This window comes from Lytechinus pictus, chromosome 11 (genome assembly GCF_037042905.1).
Source record: "Lytechinus pictus isolate F3 Inbred chromosome 11, Lp3.0, whole genome shotgun sequence".
In the NCBI taxonomy this organism is placed as follows: Eukaryota; Metazoa; Echinodermata; class Echinoidea; order Temnopleuroida; family Toxopneustidae; genus Lytechinus; species Lytechinus pictus.
This window is the reverse complement of record NC_087255.1, coordinates 8,586,362-8,605,934: the sequence shown is the minus strand read 5'-3', so window position 1 is coordinate 8,605,934 and position 19,573 is coordinate 8,586,362. Positions and strand designations below refer to the sequence as shown.

At 35.6% G+C, this 19,573-nt stretch overlaps 1 protein-coding gene across 1 annotated transcript in view; it reads left to right on the top strand.

The window, feature by feature from the left end:
• The window catches only part of LOC129271715 (uncharacterized), a 57,208-nt gene extending 39,378 nt beyond the window's left edge, over nt 1-17,830 (top strand). Inside the window, exons 23-33 of the mRNA XM_064106621.1 lie at nt 586-711; nt 1,176-1,324; nt 3,435-3,570; nt 4,470-4,619; nt 5,029-5,128; nt 6,151-6,215; nt 7,167-7,295; nt 8,111-8,236; nt 8,744-8,895; nt 9,893-10,028; nt 10,560-17,830. Coding sequence (XP_063962691.1) covers nt 586-711; nt 1,176-1,324; nt 3,435-3,570; nt 4,470-4,619; nt 5,029-5,128; nt 6,151-6,215; nt 7,167-7,295; nt 8,111-8,236; nt 8,744-8,895; nt 9,893-10,028; nt 10,560-10,850 — 1,560 coding nt within the window. The 3' untranslated portion in view covers nt 10,851-17,830. The remainder of the gene's footprint in view (nt 1-585; nt 712-1,175; nt 1,325-3,434; nt 3,571-4,469; nt 4,620-5,028; nt 5,129-6,150; nt 6,216-7,166; nt 7,296-8,110; nt 8,237-8,743; nt 8,896-9,892; nt 10,029-10,559) is intronic.
• The last annotated feature ends 1,743 nt before the right edge of the window (nt 17,831-19,573 follow it).

The following is a 19,573-nucleotide window of genomic DNA, read 5'->3' as shown; positions in this document are numbered from 1 at the left end:
ATGAAATGACACATTTCTTTCCCATGTTCGATCAGCCGAACACCTGTTTGCAAGTTCACATTCAGAATGGTTGATATTTTTTACACTCACCAATTCGAAGTCAGAACTGGGTCTGAAAGTGTTAATTCGCTTTGATAATCCTATCTCCTTTTCGGCCAATTACATTATCTGTTAGACAATGTTAAACAATGTCGTTATGTTGGCACAGTTGGTAGAGCGTCCATCTCACAACGGGGAGGTCGGGAGTTCAAACCCTGGCCGCCTCGAATGAAAGACGTTAAAAGATGGGAGTTGCTGCTACCATATTACGGGTTGAACTATCTAAGGAATAGTGAACGTCGATCTGGCGCGACTCAGTTTCTGCCGGACCCACGATCAATTGATCAAAATGAATTTCAGATGATTTATATTTTTGATTTTTTTTCGAGCAATACAATATGGATTTTCATTTTCTTATATCTTCTCAGGAAACACTGTTCAATAGGTATCAGGGACACCCTATCCAATTTTTTTGTTGAAAACCATTTCTTCAATAATTTCGATCATTTCTGATAAATCGATGTGGGTTTTTTCGTGTGTGTTTAGATAAAATGCCGTCAGTACTGGCCCAGTCAACAGGGCGATTCGGTTACGTTTGGAAATATCAAGGTAGAACTGATATTACTGGAACCATGCAACGGTGGAGTTAAGCGAAAAATGACGATGAGGAAAGTTAGTATATATAATACCTACTTCCGTTTCTAATCCCATTTTTAGTAGTTCATATTACTCTAATTTTTTTAGGACCAACGAAGTCATTTACCCTGTGGAAATACTTCCTCACAAAACCTAATATGGTTAAGAAATATACAGGACCTTTAATCACCTTTTCACCCGCCCAAGTTGGATGTAAATCCCGAACCACTTTAATTATATGGAATAATAGAATTTTCAAACTCTTTAAGAAAATAATGATTAAGTATATTACTTGAACCTAATGGATAGACCTTCCAAGCCAGTCCTTGTTTCAAAGAGCGTAAAAATGTTAAAGTTGTGTTTGACAGTCTAGTTTATCACTCGACAACTGAGTTTACCGAGATCGTCCATTAAAGATGTATAACAGACAAAAGAATCACTTAATGTGCCGGTTACCCGCGCAATTATTTTAGTCATAAATGCACTGTCTTACTATCTAGAATGAGGACTATAGGACTGTCACTCAGTTTCATTTCCGGGTGTGGCCGGACAAAGGTGTACCCAAACATACCTCATTGCTTCTCAAGTTCATCAAGGAAGTCAAGTCCAATCATGGGCAGAATCCGCATCCTCTGGTTATCCATTGCAGGTAGTAAATATGGTTACACTTCTTTATTCCAAAGGTTCGTAATTCCGAAACACGTAACTTGCCTATACTTCGATGTTCGTTAATCCGAGAACGTAGAAGGGTTCGTTTATCCGAACATTTGTGGCGTTATTCCAAAGGTTCGACAATTCGAAAACGAAATAAGGTTCGTTAATCCGAAAACGAAAAAAGGTTCATTGTTCCGAAGGTTCGTTGTTCTGAAGGTTCGTTAATCCGAAAAAGTCCGAAGGTTCGTTAAGTCCAAAAACGAAATAAGGTTAGTTAATCATTTCATCGTCGGACTAACGAACCTTCGGAATTACGAACCTCACTTTGTTTTTGGACTAACGAACCTTCGGAATTACGAACCTCATTTCGTTTTCAGACTAACAAACCTTCGGAATTACGAACCTCATTTCGTTTTCGGACTAACGAACCTTCGGAATTACGAACCTTTGGAAATACGAACCTTCGGAATAACGAACCTTCGGAATATCCAAACCTTCGGAATAACGAACCCTCGGAAATACGAATGTATACGAGTAAATTTTACCAGATTCATTCACTCAAACGCCCTCTTTTTGTTAGTAACTATATTGGAAATGGGTACCTTGTGATTCTAACACGCTTTTAATTAAATTATTAGATTCTAAGCATTTTTTTTTAAATAACAGAACCTATGTACTGTCCACTTGATATCGCAAGAGGCTCAACCCTATCTTAACTGGGCTATTTCTGACCAGGATATACTGGGGGATATACTGGCCGCTCAGCTTTTGGACGACGCTGATTGCGCGATCGACGCGAAAATTTGCACGCGCGCAAAGCCAGAGGTAAGCTCCAAGATTATATAGTAAGATTTTCAAAAAATGAATTGTTTATATTTTTTATTAATTAATAATAATAATAATAATAATATAGGGTATTTATATTGCGCACATATCCACCTTGTTAGGTGCTCAAGGCGCTCCTATATTACCCGGCTAAGCTAGGCGTTCATAGCGCACACAGCTTTTTAAGGAATTACTTCCTACCGGTACCCATTTACCTCACCTGGGTTGAGTGCAGCACATTGTGGATCAGTTTCTTGCTGAAGGAAATTACGCCATGGCTGGGATTCGAACCCACGACCCTCTGTTTCAAAGTCCGGAGACTGATCCACTGGGCCACAACGCTCCATGCAAATCATGCAAACAAGCGTATGAAATTTGCCCTAATTTATTATTTTTTCCGATCAACTTTGTCGGGAACCCTTTTGCGATCATAAATAGCATTAAATAAATCAGTTTAAACCAACAAAAGTTAAAAAATGATAATCATACATTTGAAAAAGACAGTTTGCATTGACTTTGTACACGGAATCACGTTTTTTTTTGCAATTTGGGGTCTGACATGCATTTACAAAATGATACGTAATTTCAGAACCGCGTATCCGGGCGTCGCAAATTTGGTATTATAAGATGCGCAAGACTTGAAAGTAAAAAGCCAGCGAGCAGCACGGTCACAAAAAATTCGCGCGGCGCCGTAGTGACAAAATTTGTCGAGGGGGTCAATTTGCCCCCCCCCCCCCTCGTAAAAGATGTTTTTTTAAAACTGCCGAATTATCTATAGAGCTAAACTGGAGACATAAAGTAGGCCTGAGGGAGGAGGAGATTATACACTTCTTCGATTTAGAGCTTGTAGGGTGATAACAAAAAGTCTTTACCTTGGACTTAACTAATCGGCAGGCAGGCTTTGTTCTCAATATCCAATGTCTTCGAAGAGCACCGAGTTCAAATGTGTCTATGTAATCTGTCAACTTAACATTGTGTCTATAGATTACGGTAATAATCTTGTATTTAACGCGATGAAATCGTGTAAGAACATTTACGTCATCTTCCGTGAAAGTTCGACTTACGTATCAGAAGATGTCGTATTTTTTTCGTGAGCTACATTGAATTTACAATTATCACTTGAAGAACTGTTCATGTAAATGCGCATGATATATTAGCCATTTAATGATATTTTAGTTTTCTTTTAACCACAGCTAAATCTTGTTTACCCGAATGGAAGACGAATTTCCCATTCATCTTACCGTGTCAGTTCTAATTCATTTGACTCTGGATTTTTCTAGTGCTGGTGTAGGACGAACAGGTGTCGTGATCAGCATCGATAGTATAGTAGCTCACGCCAAGAGGACGGGGATGGTTGATGTCTTCAGCTTCGTCACGAAAATCAGACAGAATCGACCATACTTGGTCCAAACACAGGTCAGTAATGAGATATATCTTTGGACGGTGATGTTGTTACATTTTTTGGTGTAAACATAAAAAGCAAAGTTAATTCCAAACACGGAGTTTTCTAACAAACATTGACAGTGAGCCCAAGATGTGTTTAAAGGTGTGTGTGTTTTGGGAATAATTGTGTGTGTTCGTGAGGGTGTGATGGTGTACGTTGATGGTGTTGATGTGTTATTTGGTGGTGAATGCACGTGTCTGCATGTTCTGCAAATCTCTTATTTTCAGTGGAATAAACAAAATTTGAAACTTGCACAAAAGATGATAGTAATCCGCTTTTATATAGCGTTTAATACATCAGAACGACTTACGTTCACAATCTCATTAACATCCGCTTTTCTGTGATGGAGTTTTCCCGAGATTGATAAACAATCCTTAGGAGAAAGGAACACGTGGAACAGGTTAGCTTGTATGAAAGCAGAAACATGAAAGAATGAGATCAGCGAAAGTTTGATTAAAATTGAACAAACTGTAATAAAGTTATGAGCATTTGAATGTTGGGAACACTTGTCTACTGCAATTCAGATCCTCCCAGTGGCAATGCCAACAAATTCCGTAATGTCACATTATCATATACCAGAAACACACCTCTCTTGTTCATTGTAATGATAGGACAATTCATCCTTGGTATAATGTTGTGAAACATGTCCTCTCATAAAGAAACACACTTGATCTTGTGATAGACGATATAAAAGAGGAAATCTATGTGAAATATGTACTAAAGTAGTGGGGAAGTTTTTCATGTGTGACAATTTACAGTATGGCGGTGGGGGCGCCTTGCATTGAAATTCGAACTTCTTTCGTAAAAACTGATAAAATACAAGGTGTAAACTCAAAAGCTAAGAGATCTAAGACTTCTTTTCCCGGAACAGGAACAATATGCCTTCATCTATGCGGCTGTGCTGGAGGATCTACTCTGGAAGGATACTGTAATTCCGGTGATTCATTTCTCAGCTCATCTTCAAGATTTGCATGCTTCCATGGATGAATATGGACTGTCGAAGATGACCAAGGAGTTTGAGGTAATATGATATGCAAATATACCAGACTTACAGAATGTATAATTCGGAAATCTTTATCCGAGTTTGCAGTAGAAGTTACAATCTTGGGGAAAATCGTTTCCAGTATGAGAATGAATATGAATCTATCTTTTAAAATAAACTGGGTGTATTTGTTTAACATCCGTTCTTATGGTTAGAACGATAGGTCTTGGTAAACTAGTCCAAGTTCAAATACTTACTCGTAATTTATAATCTCGTATAACAGCTAACCACTTCATCAGCCAATATAACCTCAATTCATATGTCGATATGATTTACTGAATGGCATTCCTTCGCAGGTACAATACAATATACACCTATATATATTTAATATTCACTTATTGAGGTATAAAACATAGTCGAACGATTTGTCATGTGCTATTTCATTCAGACTCTGAAAAGCCTCTGTCCGGATCCTCCAGCTTCACAAACGAGATCAGGACGAACTCCAGAGAATCATCACAAGAATAGATACGGCAACAACCTACCACGTAAGTAGATAAAAGACAGAATGGATATATCATAACTGAATATTTGACAAAATGGTAAATAGGCTTAATTCAAATAGGCCAACAAGTATTAAAGGACAAGTCCACCCCCAATAAAAACTTGATTTGAATAAAAAGAGAAAAATTCAACAAGCATAACACTGAAAAATTCATCAAAATCGGATGTAAAAAAAGAAAATTATGGCATTTTAAAGCTTCGCTTCATTTCACAAAACAGTTATATGCACATCTCGGTCGGTATGCAAATGAGGAACTGATGACATCACTCACTTACTATTTCTTCTGTATTTTATTATATAAATATGAAATATTTTTATTTTCTCGTCATTGTCATGTGAAATGAAGTTTCATTCCTCCCTGAACACGTGGAATTCCATTATTTTAACATTTTGTGGATCAGGCAAGGAGGTCCTAATCGTAAAATTCGTAAAAATTGAAATATTGTATAATTCAAACAATAAAATACAAAAGAAATAGTGGGTGATTGTCATCATCGACTCCCTCATTTGGATGTAACTGGCCCGTTCATATAACTATTTTGTTGAAAATAAGCGAAAATTTGAAATGTCATAACTTTCTTATTTTACATCCGATTTTGATGACATTTTCAGCATTGTGCTTGTCTGATTTTCCTCTATTGATTCAAATCAACATTTTTCTGAGGTGGACTTGACCTTTAATGAACTTGTTCTAGGTTGACCGTGTGGGATGAATTGGGTCTTGAACAATCAGCAATCTATCATTACAGTAACCACCAACATCAACTTTATAAATAAGATTTAATTGTTTATACTATTGGTAAGATTACATGTTCAAATCAAGCTCAATATTTCGTCAAATAACCGTTTTTTGGGGTACCATGACCATGATGACAAGTCATTTTTTTTTATTGTGGGTAGCGGGTATGCCTGAATAACTTGATGATGACTACATGTTGTATACATCCAAAGAAAAAATCTTTACCATGTTGTTTAAATGATTCTTTGTAAATTATTCATCAACAGTGCAGAGGAATCGGGTAATGGTAGACTCCCCAGACAATGATTACATCAATGCTAGTTACGTGAAGGTATGTTTTTAGGAGCCGCTGAATTTCTTTCACATAATCAGAAAATTCTTACATAGGCAAGTGACTCTTGTTTTCGTAAACGGAAGGGTGTGCAGTGTGTGAGGGTCTAGGATGCACACGAGTGTGTGATTGGTTACAAAATTAAAGTTTAAATATCACTTCAATTTAACAATTAAGCTTCACGCCTGCAATTTACTTTGCAAAAGAATCCTGCCGAAATGTATGTTCATGGATTAATTCAGTAGAGATAAACAGAAGATCTTGAAGTTTAATGTGTCTTTTGACACCAAGCTTTTGGAGATTCTGACGAGTGGGGATTATTGTTGCTGATGATGGTGATTATTATTATCATTATCATTAGTGTAATTATTTTTCTCCCGAAATCCTGCAAAACAGAATATAACTTAGACAAAAACTTCCAAAACAACAATTATGATAATGATATGATACGGTTGGATGGCCTTTTTCAGAGCTGTTAAGAATAACAGCTCTGTCCTTCCATGGGGTCCAAATTCTTCCTTTTCTTCTTAGTATTATTGTTATTATTACTAATATCATTATCATTATGATTATAGTTATAAATACTATCATTATTTTATCATTAATATTCTCATCATCATCATTGATATTAGTACTACTGCTTTTATTTTCATTATCTTTATTGATGTTGTATTCGTATATTCTTGTTCGAAATTATTTTAATATTCTGCAGAATTTGAACACAGGGATGCACTAAACACTCGTACATGTATCTCTCATGCGTTTTATTTTATCCACATATGTATACCGGCGTGATTTTACCATTAGATATGAACTTTTTAACCAATTTAATTTCAATACGTGAACATGGCCGATTAAAAAATCCAAGTTGGTATTGATTATAAAATGTCACTTTCTTACAATAGCTCTAAGAATGAATAATCTTGGCTTTTATCATGAATTTGCTTTCAGGGGGTTCATTGTAATTTCCTGACTACCCAGATGCCCATGCCGAACACTGTTTCGGATTTCTGCTGTATGATTCTTACTATCAAACCATCTATTGTAGTTATGCTCAACGATAAAAGTCAAGATGACAAGGTAAAAATACACCGTCATTCAATTTTTCTATCGGGTCATCGCCTTATTATTATTCAGCATTTTAAAATATGGATGAGCAGGTAATAGTCCAATCTTAATTAACTTTAGAGCGTTACACGTTTCACTGTCCACGTTTCTTCCCAACCCTTTCCCCCTGTCACCCCTCTTAGCACATGTTTATTCCATGTTCTGTGTTATCCATATTGTTTTCATCCTTTTAAAAGATGTTTTAAAAGCGCTATATTTAAATCTAACTTTTCATGTTTATCTACTGCAATCTACAAGCCTTGCTTTTTAGCAGTCCCCTCCGTACCCAACAACTAATATATAAAATGCCTATTGTATATCATGAACTTATTGTTTGATTAATGTGAATGTTTTCCATTGCTATACAACGCATACTAGTAATATGTTATTTGAATTACATTTATTTGTTGGTTGGATATGGAAATAAATGAAAAGGATGAAAAATTAAGATCTAGAACGAGTAAAACAAGAAGAATGGCAAGAAGTAGAAGAAAGTTAAAAAAAGAAGAAAACAAATTAGAATGGGGGAAAGAAAGAATATTATCTACAATTATGTTCGTTTCCAATGATCAGTGTATAATATTCAAACAATGAATATGACTGGGAACCCAACTACTTTCATCTTCGTTGAGAGCAGCATACGATGAAGGAATGCCTTGTTTGGATTCGAACCAACGATTGAACATGTTGAAGAGCAAGATTTACGACAACCAAACCACGATTCTTCGACTATTCTTCTCACAGGGACTTATATTTTATGCGATTTATTTATTTTTTATTCCTCTTAGAGTTGTGCACAATACTGGTCCGACCAAGGAGAGGCCCGGTTTGGATCCTACAAAGTTGCAATCTTATCAACTTCATCTGATGATGACATGATCGTTCGACAACTGGTGATTACCAGCGACACAAATGTATGTCCTGTCTGATATCTTCTTTTGAAATTGTAAAATATCAGTGTTGAATTTTCTTTAAATAATTTCATTTTTAGACTAAAAATGCATATTTCAATCTTCTTTAATGTTGGCTAGGGGGTACGAATGACCATATTATTCAAAACGGTTTTTGACAATTTCAAGATTAAGATAATATCATTTATTTGAAAGAAATAAAACTCCCATCTACAACGGAGAGCAATATTTATAAGCATACTTTTTCTAAGGTTTGCTCGTTTACACTATCTTAGCACTCTTCGAAATTCCTCCAAAAGGGGAAATAAACGATATAGGCTTAATTACGGTACGAAAATTACTATTCAGCTTTTCATTATCAGACCGTGTCTTGTCTCTGGATGGATACGCACATGCACAGGGGACATTACATTAGTGCAATATTATATGTAATGACTAAAACATATCTTCATTTCATAAAAGTGACTTATGATGGGTTGATTTTTTTCCGACCATCGGATTCTTTTTTAGACCAACCACACTGTGACTCAGTACCAGTTTCTTGGATGGCCTTCTCACGGATCAGACCCCCGATCCGGAGCATGGTCGTTGCTGAAGCTCATCCGTGCTGTCAAAGGCTCCATCACCAATAAGAAAGACTTTTCTCTTCTCGTCCATTGCTTGTAAGTATAGTGCTTTAAAACAAATACAGCCTGGCCTTTGTCAATAGGACAACCTCATACATTGTTGTGTCTATCCTCTCCTCTATTTTCTCTTTCTTTCCTGTCCGCTTATCCGCCTTCCTACCGGTTATTTGTTCACGGCATCAATCACATTTTTCGTGCATTATATTCTTTCCAGGTTATTTGATATATTTTTTCTCCTTTTATACACATCATTGAATCCAGTTTGCTTGAGTCCACGATGGCATATGTTCTACCTACGTTCAGCAGCACCCATCCATCTTCTCAGGGCATTCTCCCCTTTTTCTTCTCTTTTTCTGGGGGGGTGGGGTGGGGAAGGGTGGGTATATTTTAGGACGGGTTGTTTTGTCCTATTACAAACTATATTTTTTGATAACCTCGTATTTATACTGTATTTGTACTTTGTTATTGTGTTATTTGTTGTGTTATCTATTTTTTGAGGGGCCCACATTGTACAAGCATTGCTATTTAGTGGGTCCCTTCATTTCCATCTTAATTTAATTTCTATTGAAAAATAGTATACATATTTAAAACCTACAATGTGTTGCCCAAATTGTCTAAGTGTTTTTTTCACAACATATGTATTATTAATATTTTTTTTTTTTTGCAACGGATACAAATATTTATGTTTATATATGGTATACAATTTTTTTTTTTTTATGGAAGTGAAATAAATAAATTAGAATTTGAATTTGAATAGGAATATCGACGGAACATTCGCTTATCGTTTGCTTGTATGCAACAGAAATGAGATAATATATTTGCAAACAAAGGCCACTAAAAATCAAATTGTCATAAAAGTCATATACGCATGAAAATTCTTGATGCTTTCCAAAGCAGGTTGGGTCTTTTACATGCTACAGTATTGTTTAAGTGATTCTTGAGAAAATCATGACGAAAAAAATTGTTAGAATTATAACGTTTGAAACTTAGTTAATTATGGCCTAGTCCTGGTTCTATATATTTTTATTTGTAGGAGTGGTGTTGGACGTACAGGTGTATTTTGCAGTGTGTTGGAATGCATCGCTCAGATGGAAGAGAGTGATTCCGTAGATATCTTTCAGACTGTCAAGTTCCTGCGAGCTGATAGGATGCAGTTTGTCCAAACCGAGGTAACAAGTATACCAGCTTCACAAGACTCTTACCTGCTAGCAATTAAAGCCAACGAGTCTGTAAGAATGTGCAAACAGCAATGCATAAATGCAAAAAATGTCTAGTGGGTTTTGACAAAGTACAGGTCTGACAGTGCATTCTAATTTAAAGGATTTGAGAAGCTTGTCCAGATTGTCATGTACCTAAAAATATATTACTATTTTGCACTACCGTCCAGCAAATGCTGGATTGATAGCAAATTGAAAAACCCGTATCTGCTAAACATTGCTAAATGGTACATAATATCAATTAACATCTCCGGTAAAAGGCGATTCTATGAAATAACTAATGCTTTAGTAAGTCCTACCCCTATTTTTCTTGATATTGACTTCACTTCATGAAGAACTCGGGTCGTAATAATTGGACAGCATTACACCTTTCCACATGAATCACAAAGCAGAGGATTTTTTGTAGGAAGGTCCCACTAAGTAATGTACATACTTTAGAAAAATGCCCTAAATGCGGAATGTTCCTTTGCAATTCTCTGATAGGAGGAATATTCTTTCATATACGAGGTCATCAATGCATATATGTCATCTGAAAACTATGAGCAGTTGCCATATCCTATCGATGATCATACCTACGGCAATGTAGAGACCGACGACTACGCTCTAGACCCGGAAGAGAACCCATATGAGGTCACAGATCCCCAAGACGGAGGCGCCACTGCACTCGTGTATAGCAATACGGATATGGATACATCTGGGCGGAGTCGGGGAAGTCGGGTGCCAAAGCCTCAAGAAACGTACAGTGTTTATGAAAATATGGAATTCAAATCATAGATTCAATTCGTTAAAGTGATTATACGTTGATTTACAGACGTGCTGTCTTTTGTTGATAAAACTGAGAATGAAGGTATTTCTTTAATTATCATTATTTTGTTCTCTTTCGTTAAACGTGAAACACTTTAAATACTAGGGTGTCAGTTGATGTCCCTAGAGAATCACATCCTGAGGCGTTAGATTACAAACACGAGACTGTATATAGCACCGTGTAAATGTAACAACCAATTGTGTTGTATTAACACCCATATAGTGGTGCTAAAAAAGTTAGTGAACCCCACCTAAAAATGAACATATCTAAAGTTGTTCAAATTCTACAATGTTTTAGATATTTAATTTTGAACTCGGGTGATAAAATATTACATTTAATATAGTTTGTTTCTCTGGGCTCGCTGAATATTGTAGTGGTGTAGTCTACATTAAACACTAAGCATGAATGAGTTCATTTTGTGGTGGGCGCAACTCTAGGTGTTGAACAAAAACACCAACAATTTAACACTGGAGTAAAATTAATGGTGTGGTCCGCTATAAAGTGCGTATAAAAAAAAAGTTTACACTTAGAAAAAATCCTGTAAAATTATACATTTGTAATATCCTGAAGATATTTCCACATTTTAACATTGGTACAGATCCATTTAAGCAAATGACGATATAACTGTTGAAAAATATTTCCGCTTGAGTGAGCACCACTTACTTTTGAAAAGTCAGTGAAAAATGATTTGCGCAGAACTTTGAAATAGTTATGCGAATAAAAGTAGACCTTATTCATGAAGAACACGTGGAATTTAGTTAGTAAAATTGATTTGCAGATATCTTTGATCTTTTTTAATTGTTTCCTTGCCCAAAACGCTTCGAAGAGTGCATTGCGCCACACCCCACTCCCCCATACACCGAGGCCACCGTGACGATATTTGCTTTACACTGAGCTGTGATTTACATGAAATTGCTTATAGTATCCCGTAATTAGTAACCATCTGGAATAAAATTATTGGAAATGGTTTTTTGACTGATTTGAGTAGGTATCATAATATCTAAATCAACATTTACCCAAAAAAAGTTAGGAGGAATACGGGTTGGGGAAATATTTTTTTTTCAAGGTCAAAGGTCAATGACCTTTTTAAATATACTGTATCATGGTATCTCCCATATAAAATATAACAGGTTGGTGATCAATGTGTCAAAATGCACAAATTCTTACAAGAAGATCAAATAATATCAAATCAAGTACCTACAATGCTCATTCATCCATGAAATTCAAGGTCAAAGCCTTTCAAAGGTCAATGACCTTTTTTACATTATATACCATATACGGTATAATGGTATCTCTGAGATGAAAAGGTGCAGGTTGGTGATCTTGGTATCAAAATGCAGAGGTTCTTACAGGAAGATCAAATAAGATAAAATTAAGTACCCAGACTGGACATTAAACAATAACATTCAAGGTCAAAGCCTTTCATAGGTCAGTGACTTTTTTTTACAATATACCACATACGGTATAATGGTATCTCTGAGATGAAAAGGCGCAGGTTGGTGATCGTTGTGTCAAAATGCACAGATTATTACAAGAAGATCAAATGAAATCAAATAAAGTACCTACAATGCTCATTCACCAACGAAATTCAAGGTCAAAGCCTTTCAAAGCTCAATGACCTTTTTTTACATTATGTATCATACTGTATAATAGTATCTCTGAGATGAAACGGCACAGGTTGGTGATCGGTGAGTCAAAATGCACAGATTCTTACAGGAAGGTCAAATATGATAAAGTTAATCTCCTAGAATGCATATTAATCCATAAAGTTCAAGATCAAAGGTCAATGACCTTTTTACTTAGGCTATATATCGCATAATGGTATCTCTGAGATAAAACGCTGCATGTTGGTGATTTTGGTGTCAAAAAGCAATTTTTGCAAGAAGATAAAAAGGCACAAAATAATCCTTTACCTTTGATATCCAAAGTCAAAGGTCAAAAGTTAATAAATATTTATATATCCATACATGATTCCCCCAAAAAAGAAATTAATTCATTATATTCACATTTAATTTGTGAATAATAGACAGAAAGATAGCTATTTGTAATGAAAACTTGGATGTTTAATAATTTCGCTCTGAAATAAGGATAAAAAATGGCCATGAAAAATATATTTAGGGGTTAGAGTTCAATCAACTATGTCAATAACGTCAGGGAATTTAAGTAAATAGGTCGATATAACGTGATTGTCGCATGTAGGTATAGTGATTCTGATGGGAAAAAGACTGACTTGCGTGGAAAATGAACACAAATTTAATAGTTGAATCCTTGACCAATGATGATGTCAAAATACAAGTTCGAGATGAAATTGAGATCAAATAGCACTTTAATATAATATTGTAGTAATGTATTGCCAAAAGTGTAAAAAAAATCAAGTATGATAGAAATGGTAAAGTTGTCTAAAGTAGCAGCATTTATGCATTTTATAAATCTAAATCAAGGTACTAATTTATCTGTAGCAATAGGTCACTAAGCTCAAATGCTACAATCAATACTATAAAACTATAACTTAATCTGTAAATGGAAAGGATAGGCCTAACTCTTATGGCAAGCATCATCCGAGAACATTTTCATATAGCCAGGGACAATGATGTAGAATTGAAATAAGGCAATCATTAGAGCTGCAGCTTTTGTCATAGTAAATGAGTTAAGTGTATCAACTTCAGCAAAGAGTAATTAACTCTTGAAAACCTGATGACATTTTCAGGACTTTGATCTGGCCCATTCAATGAAAGCCTAACGTTCTGTCAAGGGATATCAGACCAGGATCTATATTATTACTGATATGTTGCACAGCTTGATTCTCAAGAACTGGAAGTGGTGCTGTAGGAGTTTTGTTAGGTCGATGGATGTGTACTTGTAAGCTATTATCTCCTTTTGAATTTCATTATTATATGCCTAATTTGTGCATGATAACAATCAGTTGTTCTGGACCAAATACATGATCCTTGTACAAACTGATACCTAGTAGAAATAGCATCATGGGTGACGTACGGCAGAGAGCAGATATGAAGTTTTGTCCTGCAGCATTAACATCTGAAGAGATTCTGGCAGCTCGCAATGAAAGGTAATTGATAATAATACGGGAATTCATCTTTGTTGAAGTTGATATACATGCCATTTACTACATGTATGACAGAAGCTGCAGCTCTAATGATGGCCTTCATTTCATCTTCATCATCATCCCTCTGCTGTTTGGAAATGCTCTCAGATGATGCTAGCTGTGACATGAGAGTTAGACCTATCCTATCCATTTTCAGAAGATTAAGCTCATTATTTATAGTATTTATTATATAGCATTGAGGTGAGTGGCCTATCGCTGGAGAGAAAAAGACACGACAACCTTGATTTAGATATTATGATGCATTGAATGCTGCTACTTGAGATAAAAATCATTTCAAATGATATACTTGATTTCATTTATTTTTTTATTGCTTTTGGCAACGCATCGCAGTATATGCATTTTGGCACCAAGATCACCAACCTGCGGTGTTTTATCTGAAAGATACCATTATTATTATCTAATGTTAAAAAGGACATTGATCTTGTCCTTGATTTTATGGGTGAATGTGCATTCTCGATCCTTATTTTTATTTTATTTAATCTTCCTGTAAGAATATGTGTATATGGACATCAAGAACACCAACCTGCGCCGTTTTATCTTAGAGATACCATTATATAATTATGGTATATAAGGTATAAAAGGTCATTGACCTTTGGCCTTAAATTTTATCGGTGAATGTGCATTCTAGGTACTTAAATTTATTTTATTTGATATTCTGGTAAGAATCTATGCATTTTGACACCATTATCACCAACCTGCACCTTTCCATCTCAGAGATACCATTATACAGTATATATGAAAAGGTCATTGACCTTTGACCTTGAAAAAACCACTTTACCCAACCCGTATTCCTCCTAACTTTTCTTTGGTAAATGTTGACACCCATACCTACTCAAATCAGTTGAAAAACCATTTCCAATAATTTTATTCCAGATTGGCTATTTTGGGGTATAATTTAGGGATACTATTAGTCTTGATTTTCATTTTGTTAATCATTGTCAAGCTTGGGAAAAGTGTGGAGAAACAAGTACTAAATGAAAAATAAAATGTAAATCCACTTTAAAATGATAAAAACTTAATTATAAAATGCTAAAGATGTCTGATATAAACTTTTGTTCAGATTCAGTTATGTCCTCAGATTCAGCTTGCACAAAAAGGGTAAAGGTTGTGCTTACTAAGTGTTGAAATTTCAATTTGGGTGGCAAAATTGTTACAAAATGCTTGAGTGTATCCGTTTTATTTCAATTGACTAAAAGTGCAAGGGAAATTTATGAGAAATGTTTCGCAGGGTAAGTTTGATGTCGCCCTTCCCCCTTGACACTGCGTGAAAACGAGCATTTCTGCGCAAACAGATTTCTGCGAGCTTTACAAAAATGGACAGTGCTCACTCGAGTGTAACATTCTGTCAAGGATTTTACTTTCATTGGATAGATGGGACCCAAACCCAAGAATATATGTAAAAAAAATACCCACGTGTTGTTAATTTTTTTATTCCCAGGGCTTTTTCAAAGTGTAAACTTTTTTTTGCTACGCACTGTATACACCAATCAACACCCTAGTTTTTGCCGAGTGATGCACGGGAAACGTCATGCAGAAGTATCATGTATTATGTATTCCATGCTTTATAAAGCAAGGTGTGAATATTTGCTGGATATTTCCATCCATACTGAAGATAATTAGTAATCTAGTGAACGATTAAAACTGCTAAATGCATAAGACACTGAACTGTGCATCTTATTGATCGATTGATACAATATACAAATCATCATATCTTTCTTGTAGAAATTAAATGTAAATCCTTGTTAACTATATATTTTTATCATATTTTCTCAAGTTAAAGATAAACAAGGCTGGATAATATTACAAGATATGAATAAAAAGTGAAAAAGGACACACAAAACAATTTTGTACTGGAAAGAACGCAGCGCCACTTAGTGTGTTCAGAGAGTGTTTACATTGTGGAATATGTGGAAATTTGATTCACGCTGCTGTTGACGGTTTCACAGTATTGACTCTTCTACAGTGTAAAACCATTTTCACATTATGTTTCCATAGTAAACTATGTGAAAATGTGATTCAGTGTTAAAACGATGCGTGACACTGTGTTCTTTCTGGTAGGAATGTGTCGTTGCTTACATCTGGAATTTGTAATAATTATACTATGTTCTTACTTGGCTGTATATAGTAATACAAAATATCGAGTCTTGTTAAATATTTTTATTCTTAACTGCAGAAGGGTACACAGGTCTCTTTTCTATCTTGATATCTTTCATTTCTAATTGTCTTAATTAATTTTCTTCTTTAGGAAGGCACTTATAAAGATACATGTTTTAAGACCTCTAATGCGTCGTTTTCCAATTAATGTTCTGTTAAAATTATGAAGTAAGAGTACGCTTTATGAAGTATTGATATCTTATGTTATTATCGCGATGTAAATTATTGTGTTTGCTTTAATAGCGAAATATGTGGTGTTATCAGGTTTTTGTTATATTATTACTTAATTAGGAATTTATGTAATGTACAAATGTTACTTTCTTTCGCTAAGTATCATATGTTTTATGTGACTTAGTGAACCGTTGTTTGCTTGCCTATAATTTCCTGGTTGGTTATTTTAGTGAAGAAAATAATACTGTACCTCCAGCTCAAAATATAAATTGCAACTATTTTTAGAGTATTATACGTTTGAGAATTTTATTGAACATTAGCAACTGCACTGGAGCAGAATCCCTACAAAAGTACGATAAGATGCGGAACTTAACTGGTTCATATCTCCGTTCAAAAAGTCATGATAATTTTTTTTTAATGTTTTTATTTGTTTATTTTGTCTTTTTCTCTCTCTCTCACTGTTTCCCTCTTTCCCCCTTTCTTTGTGGGCAATTTGAATCAGTTTACTCCTGAAGTATCACATATTTATATCAGTCCGACCTAATCGAATGATATAATCTAGCAATTAGGTCGGTGTCTTTCGCTAAATTAAGGGTTAAATACTTTGTTCTAGGTCATCATGCTTGTTGACGCGGTAAAATATATCAAGAGCTTGCAAGGTTGTTTTCAACTTCTTTCTCTTTGTGGATATTCGATATATGAGGAAATTAATTCTTACATACGGAACTATTCTTGGGGGGAAAATCAATATAAATCTTGGGTAACAGAGTTTTAGAAGTTACCAAAAGATATATTACAATACTAGCTAGGAAGAAACAAAAAAAAAAGAAGAAAACGTAACACTTTCATGAACGAAACATGTTTCTAAAGTGTTTGTAGAAATACCACTTATCAATTAGTGGCGTACCTGGAAAATCTCGTCACGAGAGGCAAACATTATCTAACCAATAACTCCACCCCCCCCCCCCCCCGAAAAATAATTGTTGAGAAGACAATTCCGTAAGCGTTTCCCTGTCAAAAGAAACGAGAAGCAATATAAAAAGTGGTCAAAATTCAACGTTATTTCAAATTGTACATTCCCATATGGAAAAAAAATCTGAGACCAAAATGTTCTTCGAAATCCACCAGTGAGGGGCTCTCTGTCCCCCAGCCCCTTTAGATGCGTAGCTTGGCACTGACTGTCTGTTCAGGCTTATATTAATTAATTGAATATTTGGTTCAGCGTATTTTCTTTGCGGTTACAAAGCGCTTAACAATTTTTTTTATAGATAAAAAGAGACTATTTGGGTAATAAAGCGATTCCTGAAACTATTGACGATGACGTGTCTCAAGTTAGAAACATCTTAACGGTATGATTTATTCGTTTTTCTTTTATTCTTTTACATGATATTGATAAAAAATATACATGATAATGATTATAGTTAGGCAACATGTTTATGTTCCAAGTTTACTGTCTTTCTCTATAATATGGTCTTTAATAAACTTTATAACTCGTTTGAAGACATTTTGTCATTTGTGTGTTAACGTGTGTGATGGTGTGTGTACTTGCCTGAATCTTAACACATTTACTCCTATCACTAGGTCCATCTTAATATTTAACAACTTAATTAGGATTTTGCATTACCCGTACATATTCTGATAAAACAACGGAAAATCCCGGGGGGGGCCACTTCCATTCACGAGTGGATACCATGCGCGACCATGGGGTCTCGAAAAGCACCCTAAACACGTAATTTCCATATTCTGAAAATGCACCCCTTAACAAGTATTGGCGTGTGAAACCCTACCCTTAACAAGTATTGGAAACAAAACGATACTCTTGGCAAATATTCCCTGAAATCAACCCCTAAACAAGTACAGGAATGTTTTATTGTTACGGGTCCTTCGGTCGTCGGCTTTACCTTATTTGGTTTAGTACGACCCCACCTTCTACACCTCGCGCAAATCGGACTCTAAACACGAAGTGTTGGGGCAAAATGGACATCCTTTATAAAACATTTTTTTTTTGGTTTTATCATTCCCGCAAATTCGACCCTAAACACGTAATTTTCCTAGCGAAATAGACACCCTTTTTTCATTATTTTTGTGTTTTTGACACCCTTATCACGTTACGTACGTAACGTGCCCTATCGTGAAAAGGACATCCTTTTTACGTGTTTTTTTGGTCGCGCATGGTATCCACTCGTCAATGTAAGTGGCCCCCCCGGGCGGAAAATACATTTAGAGCATTTTTTCACATGAAGAATAGGGGATGCAAAACCGTGTATCCATGCACAAACATACCAACCCACCCCACACACATTCACGTATCCGCACATTCTCTAACACAAGCATATTTCCCCTGACCCCTCTCGATGCACACATTATTGGTTGATGTACATTCGTAGATCCCAGGGAGGGGATATTCCCACCCCTCCCTGCCCAGTACAATTCGCCATTCTCCTTCGATTCAAGAAAGAAAATGAAATCAATCTGTGTCATGTATTAGAGTCTTTGGATTCATCACTCTTACAATGCCAAAATTAAATTGACCCTATTTTGCAAGGGAAATAGGCAAAGGAACTTGCTCTGTCACTCCACTCCATCCCTCGCATTCATACATGTAAAAAACACAATACTCCGGCGCAGTAAAGAACATATTTATCTTTGCCCATTCTGATCCCTACGAATGGACCCACCAAAAGGGTTATCATTAGAGTTAGTTGACAGTAAATCATTTTAAATTGTTTATTCTATTTCCACCGACCTTTACAATAAAGTTAAATCAATATCAAATTGTACATATAGGTTATAGGCTTATCATTCCGTAGCTCCTTTGGTGGGCAGGAAGGCATATGTTTTGTACAATTTTCCAAGCTCAAGGAATTAATACCGAAGAATATCGATACTTTCCCAGATTTTCAAGAGGTAGTGGGCTCTGGAACCCCAACATGTAGCTCCAGGACAAAGAAAAAAATTGGGGAAGGGGAGAAGAAAAGGAAGGTGTGAACAATTTCTGAAAATCTATCATAAAATTAGATTTCCATGTCAAAAAATAAATATTTCCGCTCATTCGCCAGTTTAAAAAAAATCTCCACACACCGTTTTCTTCTCGTCTGAAAATGCATAAGACAACAATTATAGTCATTTTACGTTACCGAGGAAGATTGTGGGCAGAACCACCGAGCCCCTCCCCTGGTCCCCCGAGACCTAGAAGGCTCAAAGTTCAGCTGAGGGTATCGCGTACTCCAGGGTAGAAGTACA